This window comes from Liolophura sinensis, chromosome 10, assembly GCF_032854445.1.
Source record: "Liolophura sinensis isolate JHLJ2023 chromosome 10, CUHK_Ljap_v2, whole genome shotgun sequence".
NCBI lineage: Eukaryota > Metazoa > Mollusca > Polyplacophora > Chitonida > Chitonidae > Liolophura > Liolophura sinensis.
The window spans coordinates 7612088-7630392 of record NC_088304.1 but is presented as its reverse complement, the minus strand read 5'-3'; the positions used below and the strand labels follow the sequence as shown (position 1 = coordinate 7630392).

Here is an 18305-nt window from a genome sequence, read left to right as displayed (position 1 = left end):
TGAAGAAAAAGCTAAACAGGAATAAATAATATTTTTTATTGGTAATTGTAGCTGCACATTGCATTATTGTCATAAACCACGGGCTCCTGGCAAGTAAATGACAAACATACCAACAAATAACACACATATTCCACCCATGTGCAATATTAGTGTAAAGCAAATGATATTAGTGTAAAGAAACTTCATGTAAAAAGACCTTAACGCCTTTGTGAGCCCTGTCGGTGTCGCAATTTAAAAAGCGAGCTGAAGTTCAGCAAATAGACTTTCAGCTACATTAAAATACACCACATAATCTTTATTTGATTCTTTTAACACTATCCTCAAAAACTTTCCGCCTTTATACGATGGCGGTTAGTTCTATAGGTGGAGGAAGCAATAACTTATTGCATTGATTTTTACGGTTTGTTATTTCTTTACGTGTTGCAGAAAGGCCACACAAGAAGTCATCATGCCACGGATATTATTCGCACTAGCCGTGCTTCTCTGCGGAGCACGTGCTCAAGACGGTAAAATTCATTGAAACTCCTACTTTTAGAAAAACATCAGTCTGTAACTACATTTCGTAAATATTTAACATATTTGTACAAAACAAACATCGAGGTTTTTGTTGAAAATTAGCGGTCAGTTTTGTTAGGGCAATCTGTGCCAAATAATATCTATGTCCTATAGCTCGTTTCGCGTATGTTATACAAGAATACAAGGTTTAATATTACTTTTCCATGGTTACAGCTAACTGCGACGAATTCATCGATGTAATGATGATAGTGGATGCGTCTAGCAGTACAGGGCGTTTCAGCGCTGATTACAGACAGGGTGTAATCAATCTGGTACAAAGAATGGACATTGATGGCGCCACTCCTAACAGCAAAGTCCAGCTGGGTATCTGTTACTTTGGAACAAACAGAAGGGAAGTTGTTCCACTCTCTTTGTCCAACACCCAGGCTAGTGTCATTAACGCCGTCCAAACCACGCCAATCCCTGGGGGACGAACATCTTACAACGAAGGTATTGAATGTGCCAACGACAATTTTGCCCAGTCCCGCCGTGCCCGGGCCAAGCAAGTGGTGGTGTTGATTGTTGATGGTAACCCGGATAGATCTGCCCAAGCCCCAAGTGAACAAGCCATCTCTCAAACCAGGAACCAAGGTGTCATCGTTTCCGTTATTGCGGTTGCTCAAGGCTTTGTCAACAGGACAGCCGCTGGAGATTTCGCTACAAACCGAGCTCTTTTCTTCGAGACAGACTCCTTCCAGGAATTCGAGAGCGACACCAATCTGTTCTTCTCCGCTATCTGCCCAGGTGCGTCCAACTGTCCGCCACGTCACTCAAACGTCCAAGCGTTTTATTAAAAAAAAAACACGGTATAACTGTAGATTTTACTGTTAAACCACTTCCGTTAAACATTCTTATTTTTAGGGGAGAAAGATACCGTTTAAAATAAATCACACAAGGTGAAAAATAAACAGTAACACAGTTTAACTCTCCAGATTTCCAATCTACTGATGATTAGATTACTAATCTAACAACAATTACTAATATCACAACTGCAATCTAAAGCAGATACACTTTGATAAACCTCAAAAGTGGAGAAACTATTTATCAAGAATACGTCAGTTTTTTTAATGCTTCTCCTGGTTTCTTTCAGAGGAGTTCATTACAACAACCACAACAACAACAACAACCACAACCACTACAACAACAACGACAACAACAACGCTAGAAGTTGGCGGTCCGTGCGCTACCTGTGTCATTAAAAACGGAATAGGCTATGCTGAAACAGATGATTGCTGGTCATTTTTCCAATGCCTACCCACGGAATCTGGTCGGTTCACTCAGGTCAGACGAGAGCTCGCCGTGGGAACTTACTGGAATCAGGCTCGTCTGGCGGGAGACAATCCTATCAACGCTAACTGCCCCAGAGGTTTGTATGAAACGCTTTCCAGTCTACTTCCAGGTGTTCACACCCGTTAATATTCTCTATACTCTAACAATACCTACAGGTGTTCACACATGTTAATATCCTCTTTGCTCTGACAGTACTTCCAGGTGTTCACACATGTTAATATCTTCTGTGCTGTAGCAGTACTTCCAGGTGTTCACACGTGTTAATATCCTCTATGCTCTGACAGTACTTCCAGGTGTTCACACATGTTAATATCTTCTGTGCTGTAGCAGTACTTCCAGGTGTTCACACGTGTTAATATTCTCTATGCTCTGACAGTACTTCCAGGTGTTCACACGTGTTAATATTCTCTATGCTCTGACAGTACTTCCAGGTGTTCACACATGTTAATATCCTCTATGCTCTGACAGTACTTCCAGGTGTTCACACGTGTTAATATCCTCTATGCTCTGACAGTACTTCCAGATGTTCACACGTGTTAATATCCTCTATGCTCTGACAGTACTTCCAGGTGTTCACACGTGTTAATATCCTCTATACTCTAACAGTACTTCCAGGTGTTCACACGTGTTAATATCCTCTATACTCTAACAGTACTTCCAGGTGTTCACACGTGTTAATATCCTCTATGCTCTGACAGTACTTCGAGGTGTTCACACGTGTTAATATCCTCTATGCTCTGACAGTACTTCCAGGTGTTCACACGTGTTAATATCCTCTATACTCTAGCAGTACTTCCAGATGTTCACACATGTTAATATCTTCTATGCTCTAACAGTACTTCCAGATGTTCACACGTGTTAATATCTTCTGTCCAGGTGTTCACACATGTTAATATCTTCTGTGCTGCAGCAGTACTTCCAGGTGTTCACACATGTTAATATCTTCTGTAGCAGTACTTCCAGGTGTTTACACATGTTAATATCTTCTGTGCTGTAGCAGTACTTCTAGGAGTTCAAACATGTTAACATTCTCTGTACTCTAATGGTACTTCTCTATACTCTAGCAGTACTTCCAGGCGTTCACAAGTGTAAATACCCTCTCTACTCTAACAGTACTTCCAGGTGTTCACACATGTTCAATACTGAACATTTCACATTTGATATACCGGCATTTTAGATATGCTAATGATAAATTCAGAGCTTCAAATCTGACTGTGTATTAAAATGAATGTTAAGGACCTCAGACATGTTGAACATTTTGAGGTAAGGTTACTTCAAACATACATTTTCATGCTTTATAATGACTCCTGTTCTTTTTGTTTGTTTGTTTCCAGACCCTTGTATTAATGCGAACAATGGCTCACTGATCAACGGATATGACAACTGCCGTGCTAGAATTACCTGTATTAACGGGATTACCAGCTTTGTGGACTGTTGTCCATTCGGAACAGCTAACGTCAACGGCCAGTGCGTCAGCGATCCTACCTGTGTGGATACCTGCGAACCGGTTGTGACCAGCGAAGGCCGTAAGTTGACGACATCCACTCAGAGAGTTGCTCAAGAACTCTCCGTCAAATTTGTACACATTGTCTTCAGATGGAAATCCGCTGTTTTAACGCAGGATTTTTCGCTAAGAATTTCCGAAAGATGTTTTTTTTTTTTATTCTTGAGGAATATTTTTAAAAGAAAAGAAAACCAGTGTAATTCGGTCTTTGTCCTAACAGACATTAACTCTGCGCTGAAGAAAGTATTAGGACAGGTAACTTCTATCTGTGTATGATCTTAAAGAGAGAAACATAAACAGTTTCAGCTAGCAAAGTGTGCTATTTGTGTTTTGCCAGAGGTTCAGTTAACATAAATCTAAAGGTTGTAGTTAACACAAACTTGAAGGTCACAGTTAACACAAACATGAAGGTAGCAGTTAACACAATCCTGAAGGTGGTAGATAACATAAACATGAAGGACGTAGTTAACACAAACCTGAAGGTGGTAGATAACACAGACATGAAGGTCGTAGTTAACACAAACCTGAAAATATCAGTTAACACAATCCTGAAGGTGGTAGATAACATAAACATGAAGGTCGTAGTTAACACAAACCTTAAGGTTGCAGTTAACACAAACCTGGAGGTCGCAGTATTGCCTTTTATGTAATCATCCTAAAAGCATATGTAAAATAGACAACTGGACGCCACATCTGTTATTTCATGCTTCGTGGTAATCATCACTTAAAATAAATATGGCTATTTGTGGCCTATTTTTCCTCACGTCGTAGCTTTGTCTCTAGTGTAATTTATACCGTTTCCTTTGACCGTTTGACTTTTTCTTCATCCTCATAGATAAAGTGTTTCCTTGCTTAAGTTTGTATAAAAGTCTACTTTGTGTCGAACAGAATGCTTCTTGCAAGCTGTGGATGGCGACAGAAGCCGGTATGTCTCCACGGATGGAGAGTTTTCTGAGATCATGAGTTGTCCCATTGGAACTTTCTTTGACCTTAACATCTGTGGCTGCGATCATTTACAGGAGGACTTTGCCCCAAGACGTAAGAAAGATTTTATTCTGTGCTGAGATGACATATTTTACTACTATCTACATGATATTTCTTGGTGTATATCCGTTGTCACAAACAGCGGCTGTGCTTTCCACGCAAGCATTGATATTCAAAATACATAACCAGTCAGGAGGACAAGATCACTGGGGAAGACCTTCTCATGGCCGCTTCTGTGTTGTCTAACGTTCGTTGAAAACCTCTTGTCTTCTACCAGTGTAGTATGCATATATGTGTCAAACAAGTGGGAAAGTTCGGTAGAATATTGGCTTACCCCAAGTACTCCGGTGTTCGTCATCCATAAATATTGATCTTCATTGTATAAGAGGAAATTCATCGTATAAGTGATCGCATAAGTGCAAGTTCATCGTAGAAGTGCATATTCATCGTATAAGTGATCTATAAGTGCAAACTGATCGTAGAATTGATGAGACAAGTGCAAATTCATCGTGGAAGTGTTCGCATAAGTGCAGATTCATCGTAAAAATGATCACATAAGTGAAAATTCTTTTAGCAAGTGTGGTGTTAAACAGTTAAATAAATAAATAAATCAATCAATGAAAATAAATAAATTCTATGGCAATTTTTCAGTGTGCGTTGAACACCCCGAGATTGAGCTGGAGTTTGGACCCGATGGTCAAGTCGTGGACGTGTCCAGGAACAGGTATTATACCACCACGGAGCAGTTTTCCACTAGAGAGACGAGAGAGAACTCCGGAGAGTTTGTTGGAGTGTTCAATGGGGACACCCTTGTAAGGGTCCACTCCTCCAACCTCGACTTAACAGATAGGGTTACCTTAGTAGTGGAATACGTCACGACACAGAGCCAGCCCAACGCCATCGTCGTGGCTAACAACGAGTGCGAGGGAACTTTCCGTTCCATCGCCATAATGGATGACAACTCGGTGCCAATGGGCTTCGCCAGGACTGTGCCCGACCGTTCGGTCACTGTCAGCGGCGACCGAGAAACGGTGAGTTTGAAAGAGGAAAATCCTGTTTACGGCACCCCCACCGCTCTTCACCCGATCAAACAGATCTTCCCACTGCGATGGCATTTTGTCTCAGTCTGGTAACGCATGTATTTTCAGGGAACACTGGTCAGTTTAGCTTGGAAGCGAGTCGCGATTGCGCGGGTATAGGTATCTCATTCATTTTGCCGAGCGCACCGGGATACATGACTTGTTCAGTATTATCTTATCAAACCATACACATTCATGTATGACCTTTCAAAAACCTAATTACCCTTCACACAAAAAGCTCGTTAAGTCTGAAAGAAAAATGTCATGTGGGGAGATGTTATAAAATCCTGACTCATTCAAAAACAAATAGCTAAAGCTTGTTATTCAACATTCGTCTTAAACAATTGACCTACGATGCAAGTGCACTGGGCATGCAAGAGTTGCTCAGTGGCTCAGTCGGATAGCGCGCTAGCGCAGCTTAATGACCCTGGAGCCTCTCACCAATGTGGTCGCTGTGAGTTCAAGTCCTCTCCGGCCTTAAGTTGGAAGGTCTTGCAGCAACCTGCGGATGGTCGTGCCCGGTTTCCACCCACCATAATGCTGGCCGCCGTCGCATAAGTGAAATATTCTTGAGTACGGCGTAAAAAAACACCAATCAAATAAATAAATAAATAAATAAACATGTTCACTCGTACATTGCAGTCCTCGCCTACTTAGTTTCTTAAGGCGCTTCAACACATGAAAATCTCATCTTGAAGTTTAGAAAATTGACATGTCTTCTTTGATTTTCTCGTTGCAGGGAAGGAAGGAGGTTATCTACCAGTTCCAAGCAGGACAATTGATAGTCGACTCCAACGGCAGAATACAGGCCGCTGAGGCCGGAGGTAAGCACACCGAGAGAAATGTTTGGGACAAGTGACTCGAAAATCTGAGTAATTCAATGTAGCCAATTTGACTGAGAGAACTGAGTCAAATTACCTGATCAGCTGAGTCAAGAGACTCGCCTGGTTATATCTTGACTCATTTGGTTAGTCGGAAAATTCACAGGAGTCGTCCATGACTCACATGGTACCCACACATTCCACCTCAGACTGGTGATATGAGTTTTCGGAGTCGAATTAGCCCCATTGAATTACTCAGATTTTTGAGTCAGTTGACCCAAACTTTACCCACACATTCCACCTCAGACAGGTTTCACCCTTTGCACTTTTATTTTTCATTCTTTTCGATGTAAAACTAAAATCAAGGCCATCATTGGAAGGATAATTTAATATACGTGTTTACATTTGTTTAAAGAGGGAAAATTTAAAGAATTCTATTTCTGATATTTTAATCCCAAGTTAGATTAGATAAAGCATATTGTTGCCTTCCACACCAGTGCCACCACAAGCTATTTCGTTTCGTTACCCTTCTCAGTCAAGAATGTCCCGTTAGAACGTCTATTAACCTAGATGCACATTTAATCGGTGCAGTTTACGAGACATTTGATTGTGAAAAAAGAATAATTACAAAACCCTGTATTCCGTTCATGCCAAAAATTCAATGGCTTTTCAGTATTCAGTTTAATAATGCAGTCTAGATTCTCACTTATGTCATTCTTTCCGCATCGAGTGAGGATGAACAAATCTGAAACGAAACTGTAAATCTTGTGCGCAATAAACCCGCTGTGGAATAAAAAAAAAACACTCAATCTTAATCAATCTCAATCTCGTGCTGTTAATCCACTATTTAATAAAACAATCAGGCACCAAAATATATACGTCTTTGGGAGGCACCTAGAAGTTGAAAGAGCAACATTATATGGTATATACATGGATAATAACGGTATATGCATAGCAACAGCGAATTAATTGGTTTGCAACCTCTCGACTGTACATTCTGACACTTGCTTAACAACGATGGTAGAGTGTATTTATAGAAGCGTTGTATACCAATATTTCACAAGTTGTTATCCACATTCAAATCCTGTAAAGATAAGATACGTTGGCATAAAACCAAAATGCAAGACAAGTTGAATTGTTAGAATAGGCTCCCATGATATAATGTTTAACAATTTGATAATTTAACCCCTTTATGGTTTGTAGCCTTGTTGGTGGAGCCTCTGATTTGTGATGGAATCAAACTCGGCCGCTCTCCAGACTCCCCTGGCCTCATAGGAGAAATCATTTCGGTAAGTCAGATTGACTTTGAATTTGTGATCTCTTTATAACGCTATTCTGTTGCTTTAAGGTTAGCTTTTGTAGTAGAAATCGGAATATTAACAAATCCTGAGTGAAACTCAAATTGCCCCGCATCATACATGTTGGAGAAGGCTACGAAAAAATAATCCTCCATTCCTCATTTGTGATTTCTTATTGATGAAGTCAAACATAGATATTCTAGTACCGCCCAGCTACCGATAATTTTCACGACGGGACATAGCGATGCAAACGATAGAATTTCATTGACATGAGATTCGGCGTTGAATGTATTTATTGATCTTGCACTGTGTAATATACGATTTTCCTACAGAGCTTGAGAGATGTGGATAACACAGCAATAGCCGGTTAATTAACACCTGCATTTAGGAGATTAATTAAACTGGGCATACAGCCACCATTAATCACACCCCAAATATTTAAAATTTTACCGTTTTAATTCAATCTGTTTAAATGGTTAGCGGGTTGCCCCCGTGTTTATCAATTCATTTCTTAAGTGCTTCCAATTCTTTGTTAATTTTAATTTAATCCATATAAATGTTTAGCGGGTCGCCCTCAGGCTTTATCAGTTTATTTCTTTTTTCCCAACATTTTGTTCGTTTTAATTTAATTTGTAGAAAGGTTTAGAAATACGCTTTGTCGATTCATGTCTTAAGTGCTTTCAATATTTTTTTCTTTCAGTTCAAGCTGTTCAAATGTTTAGCGGATGGTCCCGAGGCTTTCTCTTCATCAGCCGGCAAGAAATAGGAAGTGCGGTGCTTTGAGCAATGTAGAAATCTAGTAGTGTGATACCTTTATCTTGTATGTAAACAAACCATACATAACACTCAAAGAGGTCAACAGCATCTTCAGGAAGTGTGAAACCTTCAGTCTTGTCTGCTTTCACAGCCAAGGCTTTGGAAACAAAGTACTGAACACGAGTCTGATGGAGTCCAGTGTTCTTTGGGGAATGTGGAAAATGGACACGCGGATAAACGAAAAATATATAAAAATATACATTTGACAATAGAATAAAGTCTCAGTCTTTAAGGCAGGTAAAGCAACAATGAAATATTGGTGGATGTTGGTTGAACAAAAAGACTGCGAATTCAGAGAAAAATTCAATAATTTGTTATTTTTTGCATATACAAAGCGAATATTATCTGTGGCTATGTCTTTGCAATGTTGCAGATTCATCTGTAATAAAGCACTGGGTGCAAACCTAACGGTTTTGTAAAAATATCTTTCTTTTTTGTTCTATTATTGTTTTTTTTTTTGTTTTTTTTTTGTTTTTTTGTGTATGTATAGGGCTCTTTATGATTAGAGTATGTAGCAAATACAAATATCACGCATATAAATACCAAAAATGTAAATACATAACATGTGTTTACCAACATGCCCTTACCAAATATACTCATGCTGGTTTCCTCTCCGGCGGTATGTGGGATCTGTCACCAACCTGCGGATGGTTGTGGGTTTCCCCCACGCTCTACCCGGTTTCCTCCCTCTTATATGCTGTCCCCCATCCTACAAGTGAAATATTCTTGAGTGAAGCGTAAAAACATCAATCAAAATCAAATCAAACATCCGCACACCAACATGGCCTTACCAAAAATGCAGACATCAAACATGAAGTCACCAAACTTATCTGGTTTGTTTTACGCAGTAGTATTTATAGTTGCGTGATAAAAACTAGCCATTGTCGTCAAGCGGTGCATCAATATCCAAAGTATCATTCATACAAATTAGTATCACATTGTTTAGAAAATACATGCATGATTTTAACGTATAGCAGTTACATATAAATATAATTCTGTTACCCTTCGATTCCTTTTTATTACATACAACGCACCGCTTGGCTCTGTGCCAAGTGCACATTGTCGTGGTCGTTAGATACCCGCCATCACGAGACAGAAGCGTTTGACTTCTGGACGGGTCTATTGTCGTTGTATGGGTGGACAGAGGTTGTTGTTTACATTGAATAAAGCAGACGACAAATATAAACAAAGAAACAAAATGGCGATTTTTTCTGTCGAAGCGAATGTTTATTTTTTTTACATACGGACCTGATAATTCTTCCTGCGGGCCAACATATGTTGAAAAATTAACATTGAATTGAAAATGTGAACTGAAGTGTTCCATTATTCCAACATTCGTTACCCAGTGTTATTGAATTTGATACAGAATACAACACGACCGCAAAGCATTTACACAAGCAAACCAAATAAAATTCAGTATCAAAGTATTGTTAACCTAATTTTGTGTGTTTCAATTATTATTTTTTCGTACGTAATTCAGACTTTAATTACGTTTAAACAGTTGACCCCCGACTTTTGTTTTCGTTTTGCTGATGCCAGAGGTTTCCAGCTCCTTTAGCTCTGTCAGACAGAGTTTGGGAAAACTTTTGACCTGCCCGAACTCCCGCTTCCAGCAACGAGCGACCTCCCCGGCTCACTGTCAGTGTTTGTCGCTGTTTGACACCGTGCCTGTCTTACCGAAGCCCACCCTTATAACAACGTCTGCGGATGTTTTACTTTATAGTGCTATATTTTACAGTCGGAATTGTTTTCGAGAAACAAACGTATTCTTTTTATTATTCCATTCTAGTCGTGAAGCACTTCCGTAATATTTAGCATCGCATTTTAACACCCCCTGTAAAACACGTCATGGTTTCGTCCAGAATTAGGCCACGCCCCTTTAGAAGGTTCGGTTGGACGAAAACAACGTGTCGCGGAAAGTGGGGACGTTTTTTGCTGTTAATCTATACCGCAATGGCGTTTTTGTTTACTACATTTTACTTCTACCAAGGTAATAGAATAGAAATAATGTTCGCGTCGGGGTAGACTAACGGTAGTTTTACATCAAATCGATTTTATAGCAATTGTTTATATAAACACGGCGCTGGTCTTCTATCCAGTCAACCGGCCCAAATAGCACAAGTGGTAGAGCGCCAGCTTCGGATGCAGTAGATTCAGGGTCAATCCTGGGTCGAGTCCCACCTAAGACCTTAAAAGAGGAAGGTGTAACTTCTTCATTTGGCGTTCAGCCAAGTGGGGATAGTGCAACCACCGGTTGACCCGTATCAGTATAATGACTCGGCCAAGGCGGCTTACTTGTGTTGACAGTATTTATAAAATACTGTCAACATGGAGAAAAGGCATGGCAAATATGAAAAACAATCAACTGGGTTTGAGCCCCACACTACCAGATATCATATTCAGTGCGTCTAGTGCTGAAAACCACCACAGTGTCTCGATCGAGTTTGATCTTGGCGATGCTATATGGTTTGCCTAGGCTCAGTTCAATTTTGAGAGGACAGGGTGCATGTAGGTGACAGGAAATGTTAGGAGATTATAAGTTTGGCCCTCAATCCAAAGACATGACGTGCGGTTTCGTAGTTACTTTCCTGTGCAACATCCTAAAGCCCGCCTCTTCCTTACGGGCATGTAAGGTCGAAACCTGAATAGAAACTGGAAACCGCAATATTTCTTTCACAGTTGTATTTGGCCTAATAAGAGTAACATGTATTGGGCTCGTCATGACTCAAGGTACATGTGTGGATGGCAATTTTTCGTATATTTCGCCATGGTTTTGGACTTATATTCATGATAGCACGGGGGTATGGGGGAATGACGTTGGGATTGTTGAAAATTACCCATGATGCATTGTGATCAGGGCTGGCTTTACGTGCAAACATTGAAAATTATCCGTTGATAGCTGTGTAGAGGAGCGAGAGTTGTTCATTTCTTGATTTGAGTGACAGGCGGCTGACCTATGGGGTAGGTTATTTGCAGCACATGTATGGTACTATACAGTTACCCCTAAAGCCTATATTAAATGCAGAGGCTTACATTTCTATTTCTGAAGTAGAGTGGTGTCATTTAAATATTTCTAGCCAGAATACTATAGATCCTAGCACAAATCAGAAACTACTACGTTGTGGGCTACAATTTGGTGCAAGTTTCAGATTTTTAGCTTTACAGATACAGACCATTGATATTACATGAGTGAAAAAAATTTTTAACCATAAAAGTTTTTGACCATATTTGAAAAAGTTACAAAGATGGGCAACATCCGAAAGCAGATTCAGAATCAGCGTCGCCAAATACACCAGAAGACAAGAAAATATTATCAAACTGAGACACTTTTATGACGTCATAAGTTCGACCAATTGCGAGCTTCCAAAGTTTTCACTGCATGTCCAAGATTTGTTCAAACTTGTTCTAACTGGGATCACACCACAGCTACATCAAATTTCAAAAGAATCCGTTCGTTGATTCTTGAAAAGAATACATTTAAAGGTTTTGATCAAAATCCAAGATGGCCACCATGTCACGTCACCAAAGTTAACTCAAACCAGTCAAAATTTGCCTCTTAACCTTGTTACTAAAATCACCAAATTACAACATCCAATAAAAAGTTTTCTTTTTACAGCTCTTAAAGCTTTCCAAAAAAAAAAATGGAAGAAAAATAATAAAAATCCGAACGATTTCAATAGGTATCTGCGCACAGTGTGCTTGGCCACCTAAATATGTCAGGTTTATGGTTAGATAATAAGAAGATACATTTTTAAACCTCATTAGAAGCGGAACTTGTGGAAAACTATGCAAACTTTATGGTGTTTAGCCACCATTAAGCTGTTAGCCAGCGGAACTCTACCACCTAACAATAATAAGGGGTCTGCCGCTCTGTAGCATCTCAACAGCTTTGCCCTATCCGATCTGTCCGATAAGCCCAAGATTGTCTCCCTTGTATCGATAGCCGTTATCATTCCGCATATCTTGGTTAACAATTATCAGGCACCGATAAATGGAGTCAGTGTACGATAAGAGCCCCGTTAACATGCGTTGTTGGCGCGCACTGGTTAGAGAGTGTTGGTCATTGTACAGAGCGGTTTTAACGTTCTTCTGTCAATCGCTTTAGGACAGACTTAGTCTGAGTTCAAAACGGGTCTAGGACGGAGAGTTTGTGTGATATAGATAGCAATAAGCGATTGGTGAGAATTAAATGTCTTCAAAGAAAACCAATCTGGTTTGCATATCTGTACGTCACCCATAGACATGTTCGCTAGTAACTTGCCAAAGGTCAGCGGTTGACGCCAGGTATTCCAGTTTCCTGCATCCTGCATCTCGCATCCTTGAATAAGTCTTATATTCTTAGCAATCAATCGCTGACCAAGTCTAGTAATGCATGGCTTGTCCCGGATAAAGACTAGAATTTCATCAATGAGGTCGCTTGTTCGAATCCAGCTTTCGCTGATTCACTTGTGGCTTTACGTCAGGTACTTGGTGAAAGGCTATAATTTCTCCAGCCTTTGTTCACTTCCTTCCATTCATACACCTTGTCTCCCACAAGTGAAGAGTTCGAATGTACGTCGTAAAAACACATCAATAAAATAAGTAAAGTCATAAAATTTTACATTGTTGTATACTTGACTTGGTATTATGCTCAGAGGATTTGCCTATCCCTGTGTTTGTGCGTCCACTCCTGTCCGCGGAGAAGCGCTCGGCAAACCGTACACAGTGCACCCTGAACGACGGATATTAACATTATTATTATTAGACAATAATGCAGATCAGCAACTTCATATAATAAAGTTACTTGTAAATTTACACTGAAAAGTGCTGGTAACAAATTGAACACTGGTTTTACTACAAACTTGCATCATCATATTTGACAGTATTGATCAACATGCACATCCTATAATTCCGGGCGTAAGTGGTAAGGTCTCGCAGCAACCTGCAGATGATCGTGGGTTTCCCCCGTGCTCTGCCTGGTTTCCTCACACCATAATGCTGGCCGTGTTTAGTACAATGTAAACACCAATCAAGTAAATAAACAAATAAATCTTTGGGTTGTATCATTGTACTTAAAAAAAAATCATTATAACGTAGAAGAGATATATATATATTTATTTATTTGATTGTTGTTTAACGCTACACACTCAAGAATTCTTCATATATTTTACAAAGCTCAGTTTTATTGATAAAAGAAACCTAAAAGATATATTAATTTGAATATCCTTGACCACTTTCATGCAAAGTCTGTCTTTCAGACGTGGGGGAGTGAATTAATTTGCATAACTATACAACAGTTGCAGGATAGAACACAGTAGGCGCATGTGCAATAGAGCGGAAACTGGACGCCCGCCATTGCCTTTAGGGATATTTGAACCTTCTGCGGAAGAACATTGTAAATGCCATTAAGTTTCGCCCAAAAAGAGTATTTTGTGAGGTAAATAAAAATCATACAATATTAAGTCGAGTGCTGAAACTTACATTTTTCCGGTAAGACATTATCCTACCTTCCAAACCACCACAAATCACCTTTCTAAGACAGGTAGAACTTTCAGGATAAGACCAAATGCTAAACTTAGTGATGGGTTAAGTTTTGGGTCGTTTACGGTATTTAGGGAGGAAGATCGGAAATGGAGACACAGGTTATGTTGGGGTAAACCAATAAGTATATAGCGGTCAGCCTGACCCTAGCATGTCCATTTCTATACAACACTGTTCACTAGAAATGACCACTCCCAGTTTACCTGGACGTTTTCAAACTGGACATTACCTCAGGAAACACCTCTGGACAGTAACTCAGAAAACACTTCTGGACAGGTATTTTAAGTGACCGTTTATCAACTTATGCAATCTTCTTAAGCAACAATAATTTTCGTGCCACAATTACGATTTGAAAAAACAAAAAGGGGTTCAATTTAAAACTGAATAATCGCTAATCGCAGCCTTTTTTTAGCATAAAGTTCAGAATTAAGAAACAGATTTCTCTTAAAATTTATGCGCACAACATATTTTTATCTCAAGCTGTGAAACACAAATGCTGTATGTTTTCATCATCGTGTCAGGCAGAATGCACAAGGACGTGTTCCAGTGGCGCTTCCTGGTGATCACATCTTTACGGCTACTTTACAGCGTAAGCGGACAAACAGGTAAGTAAGTGTTTATTAACTTATATATCTGAGTGGTAGAATTTAACGCCCTAAACGTCCAATTGTTCACTTATACCACGGGGGTAACTTTTGTTCACTTATACCTCGGGGGTAAGGTTTGTGAGTGGACAAACCCGGAGAGAAACCACCACCAGGTACCGGACGAACACCCGTCTTTAGGCTGCAGGCGAATCATGGAGGGCTGGAACCTACCTTGCGATACCACTGGTCAGAGGCCTTGCGCAAGGCCATCACCACAGATAACGGCCAGTTAAAGGCCCAACAGGTATTAATTCAACGAATAAACATCTGTCAGTCTCAACCGAAGACCTGCTGACTTTGTTCTGTTAAAGACACGCACATACTAGCAGATTTCGGGCTCAGAAATAGTTCATATCAGTAGAATTTAGGAAATACAGATACATCGATCGCTTCTAACCATAACGGTATGGGTTGTCAAACAAGTGAGGAACTCTTGGCTAAGGCGATAATTTACACTTTAGTAAAATAGAATGAATAGGTTTTTAAACCCAGATTTTTTTGTATATTCTTTGATCTCAGGATATGGCTGACTGTAAATCATTGCTCGATGTCTTCTTTTCTTTATGCTAATCATGCCTAAACATAAAATAAAAACAGTTTAAAGCAATATCGTTTTATTTTTGTCGACTTCAAGTATTTCAAAGATGACATGTTCATTGATGTAGTGTAATGAAATAATGAATGAGCTGTATGTAGATCAAGTAGAGTTTCTGCACTTTAATACGGATACGAACCTAGTTTCGTAAAGCTTAGCCGACGGTAAGGCCAATCTTATATTTAAGTGTTGACGACAAAGAGAATGACAGTCAGACAGGACTGGGCCATTCGTTGTCGTCTAAACGGTTTGACAACAAATAGAACAAAATACAAAATAGGTCGTCGAGATACAGAACAAAATACATGTACAAAGTAGGTCGACGAGATATAGAACAAAATAGAAAATGGGTAGACGACAAACAGAACAAAATACAAAGTAGGTCGACGAGATATAGAAGAAAAATAGAAAATGGGTAGACGACACATAGAACAAAATACAAAATAGGTCGTCGAGGAACAGAACAAAATAGAAGATGAGTAGACGACATATAGAACAGAATAGAAATGGATAGACATACAGGACAAAATTTTAAAAAAGGTGACGAAGACAAACAGGACAAAATAGTAAAAGGGTAGACGACATGTAGAACAATATGCAAAAAGGGCTAGATGGAATATAGGACTTAAAAGCAAAGAGTAGACAGGATATCGGACAAAATAAGAAAGGGATGGATGACAAACACGACGAACTTGAAAATGGTAAACGACATATGGAACAAAAGATAAAAGCGCCAGTCGACATGCAGGGCAAAAATGCAAAGGGTAGACGGGATATAGGGCAAAACAGAAAAGGGGTAAAGGACATACAGGACAAAATAGACAGTGGTAGACAACATATAGGACAAAATAGACATTGGTTGACTACATACTGGACAAAATAAACATTGGTAGACTACATATAGGGAACAATAGACGTTGATAGACGACATACAGGACAAAATTGACATCGGTAAAAAGCAAAGGATAAACGATATACAGGACAGACTAGATATTGGTAGATGACATTCAGGACAAAATGGATAATGGTAGATGACATACAGATCAAAATAGACATTGGTAGACGACATATAAGACAAAATAGACATATAGGACAAAATGGATATTAGTAGAGAACATGTAGAACAAATAAGTGGTCTTAGCGCGTTGTAGGTAACCATATTAACTCTCAGCGAAGAGAGAATAGTGTCCAGGACGAGTACAGTTACATTTAGAACGATTTTAGAAATCTGCATTTATCCCCCAGATCTGTCCTCCGTGAACCCCTGTGACGGATGTCTCTGGCAGAACGGGATCGGCTTCGCCGCGGGTCCAGACTGCTGGCAATACTATCAGTGTACCCGAGTAGACAACCAGGTTCTGCCCATTCTGAGAACAACGGCGTTCGGAACGTTCTGGGATAACAGCATGCTGTCACAACGGGAGCCGGGTCCAGGCTGGAACTGCCCCATAGGTGAGTAAATACACCAGCCACACGGCTTCTCCAACACAGTGTACAATGTTTTCCTATTAAATCTCCTCTAAACGCTAAAATACTCTGGGGATTTTGTAACGAAAGGAAATATAACTATGCATAATATTTTAACATATGTTGAGGTCCATATCATGTTCTTTTTAATGAAAAAGGAATTATTATTATTGCGATAATTTATTTATTGTTTCACTTATGGTAAATAAATTTAAATCGTAAATGATAGTAATTCCTACTTATGACTGACTTTTCCGCCCTTAAAAGAAATTTTTACTCTTGGTCGCAGATCGCTGTTTTGGGTTACCGTCTGGGGCCCGCTATGGACGGCCGGATAACTGCCGGATATACATGCAATGCCGAGCAGATCCTTTCGGTATCGGTACCTACTTCATCGACTGTTGTCCAGACGGCATGGGCTTCGCGGAAGGTCAAGGCTGTGTCCTTGATCCATCCTGCCAGGATAGTTGCATGGAAGGGCCTCTGGATGAAGAGGGTACGATACCATTCTTAATTTCAGTGTTTTATCACTTTCATAAACATAAAATCACTTTTTACCCCTCATAATAAAATGAAAAATACATTGCAAACCCGAAATTTGTAAAAAAGTACAAAAAAAGTCAAGATACATGTAGCATAGAATAAACATGTTAATGCTTCTATGGCAACAATTTACACGCCCGCTATCATCATTGAACACGAACACTGAGAATAGAGCAATCTACAAACTCTCCAAAAGACGGGGATCGAACCCTCACCTTCCATACCTTACTGACTGAGTTTCATCGCGAGATATAGATACAACAGATTTAGGCTCTTATTGTGCCGTTGAAAAAGTTTTATTCTTTTTTGTGTTGTTTTGTTTTTTGGGGTGTTTTTTCCATACATTTGGAAACACATATCATACTAAGAATGAAGTTAGATAGTTGACGCTGCTCGAAGTTCATTTGATTGTAACTTACTTCTTATCAACATTAATGTGCACATTTGCAGACTGCTCCCTGAAGCCAGTTCCAGGCAGTGACCTCACCTTCATTTTGGGGGAAGCTGCCATGTTATGTGCGGAGGGCACCCGCTTTGACGAAGGTCAATGTACATGCGTACTTGACAACAGAGAATTGTCGAGGATGGCCGATTTAGGCAGAGGTAGATGTCCCTAACACATCCAACAGTTTATAGCAGCAGCTTGTAGGTCTGTCGCCCATAACAATTCTCTAGTCGTGGATTTCCTCCGGGCTTTGCTCGCTTTCCCCCCACCATAATGCTGGCCGCAGTCGTGTAAGTGAAATATTCTTGAGTACCAATGAAATAAATTCTCTGTTACTTTCGATTCATCGTGTAAATCAGCCCTATATGCCAGATATTTGGTTCGTGTTTTACACCTTACTCTGGATTATTTCACTTACACAGTGGAGGTTAGCATTATGGTGGGAGGAACCTTTCATTTAAAGGCCATACATCTTTTTGTTTAGCATAATTTAGCATTGTTTTTACCCCTATTTTCCAGTGTGTCAGCCGGATTTAGATTTGCTGTTCGACTCCTTTGGTGTTCGAGATGTGTCGCGAAACAGGTTTCCGGTTACCAACAACAATGTGACAACACGCGACACAGGCTTCGGTCACGTCGGAGTGTTCGAGAACGCTCAGTTGATCATCGATGGTTTCGCCAACAGAGACATGACTGACAGTTTTGCGATTTCCATGAAGGTCCGACCAATCGACTTTGACC

General features: G+C 39.9%; 1 protein-coding gene across 1 annotated transcript; it reads left to right on the top strand.

The window, feature by feature from the left end:
• Window positions 1-836: 836 nt before the first annotated feature.
• LOC135476489 (uncharacterized) lies at window positions 837-8297 on the top strand. Its single transcript, XM_064756521.1, has 8 exons — window positions 837-1299; window positions 1646-1921; window positions 3180-3371; window positions 4238-4387; window positions 4985-5364; window positions 6152-6236; window positions 7437-7522; window positions 8232-8297. The coding sequence occupies exons 1-8, from the start codon at window positions 837-839 to the stop codon at window positions 8295-8297; spliced, it is 1698 nt and encodes a 565-aa protein (XP_064612591.1).
• Window positions 8298-18305: the final 10008 nt, after the last annotated feature.

Coding starts and splice junctions, on each gene's coding strand:
- LOC135476489 (XM_064756521.1), top strand. CDS start 837: ATGGACATTGATGGCGCCACTCCTAACAGCAAAGTCCAGCTGGGTATC. Junction 3,372..4,237: donor GGTTGTGACCAGCGAAGGCC/GTAAGTTGACGA, acceptor TGTGTCGAACAG/AATGCTTCTTGCAAGCTGTG. Junction 4,388..4,984: donor GGAGGACTTTGCCCCAAGAC/GTAAGAAAGATT, acceptor GCAATTTTTCAG/TGTGCGTTGAACACCCCGAG.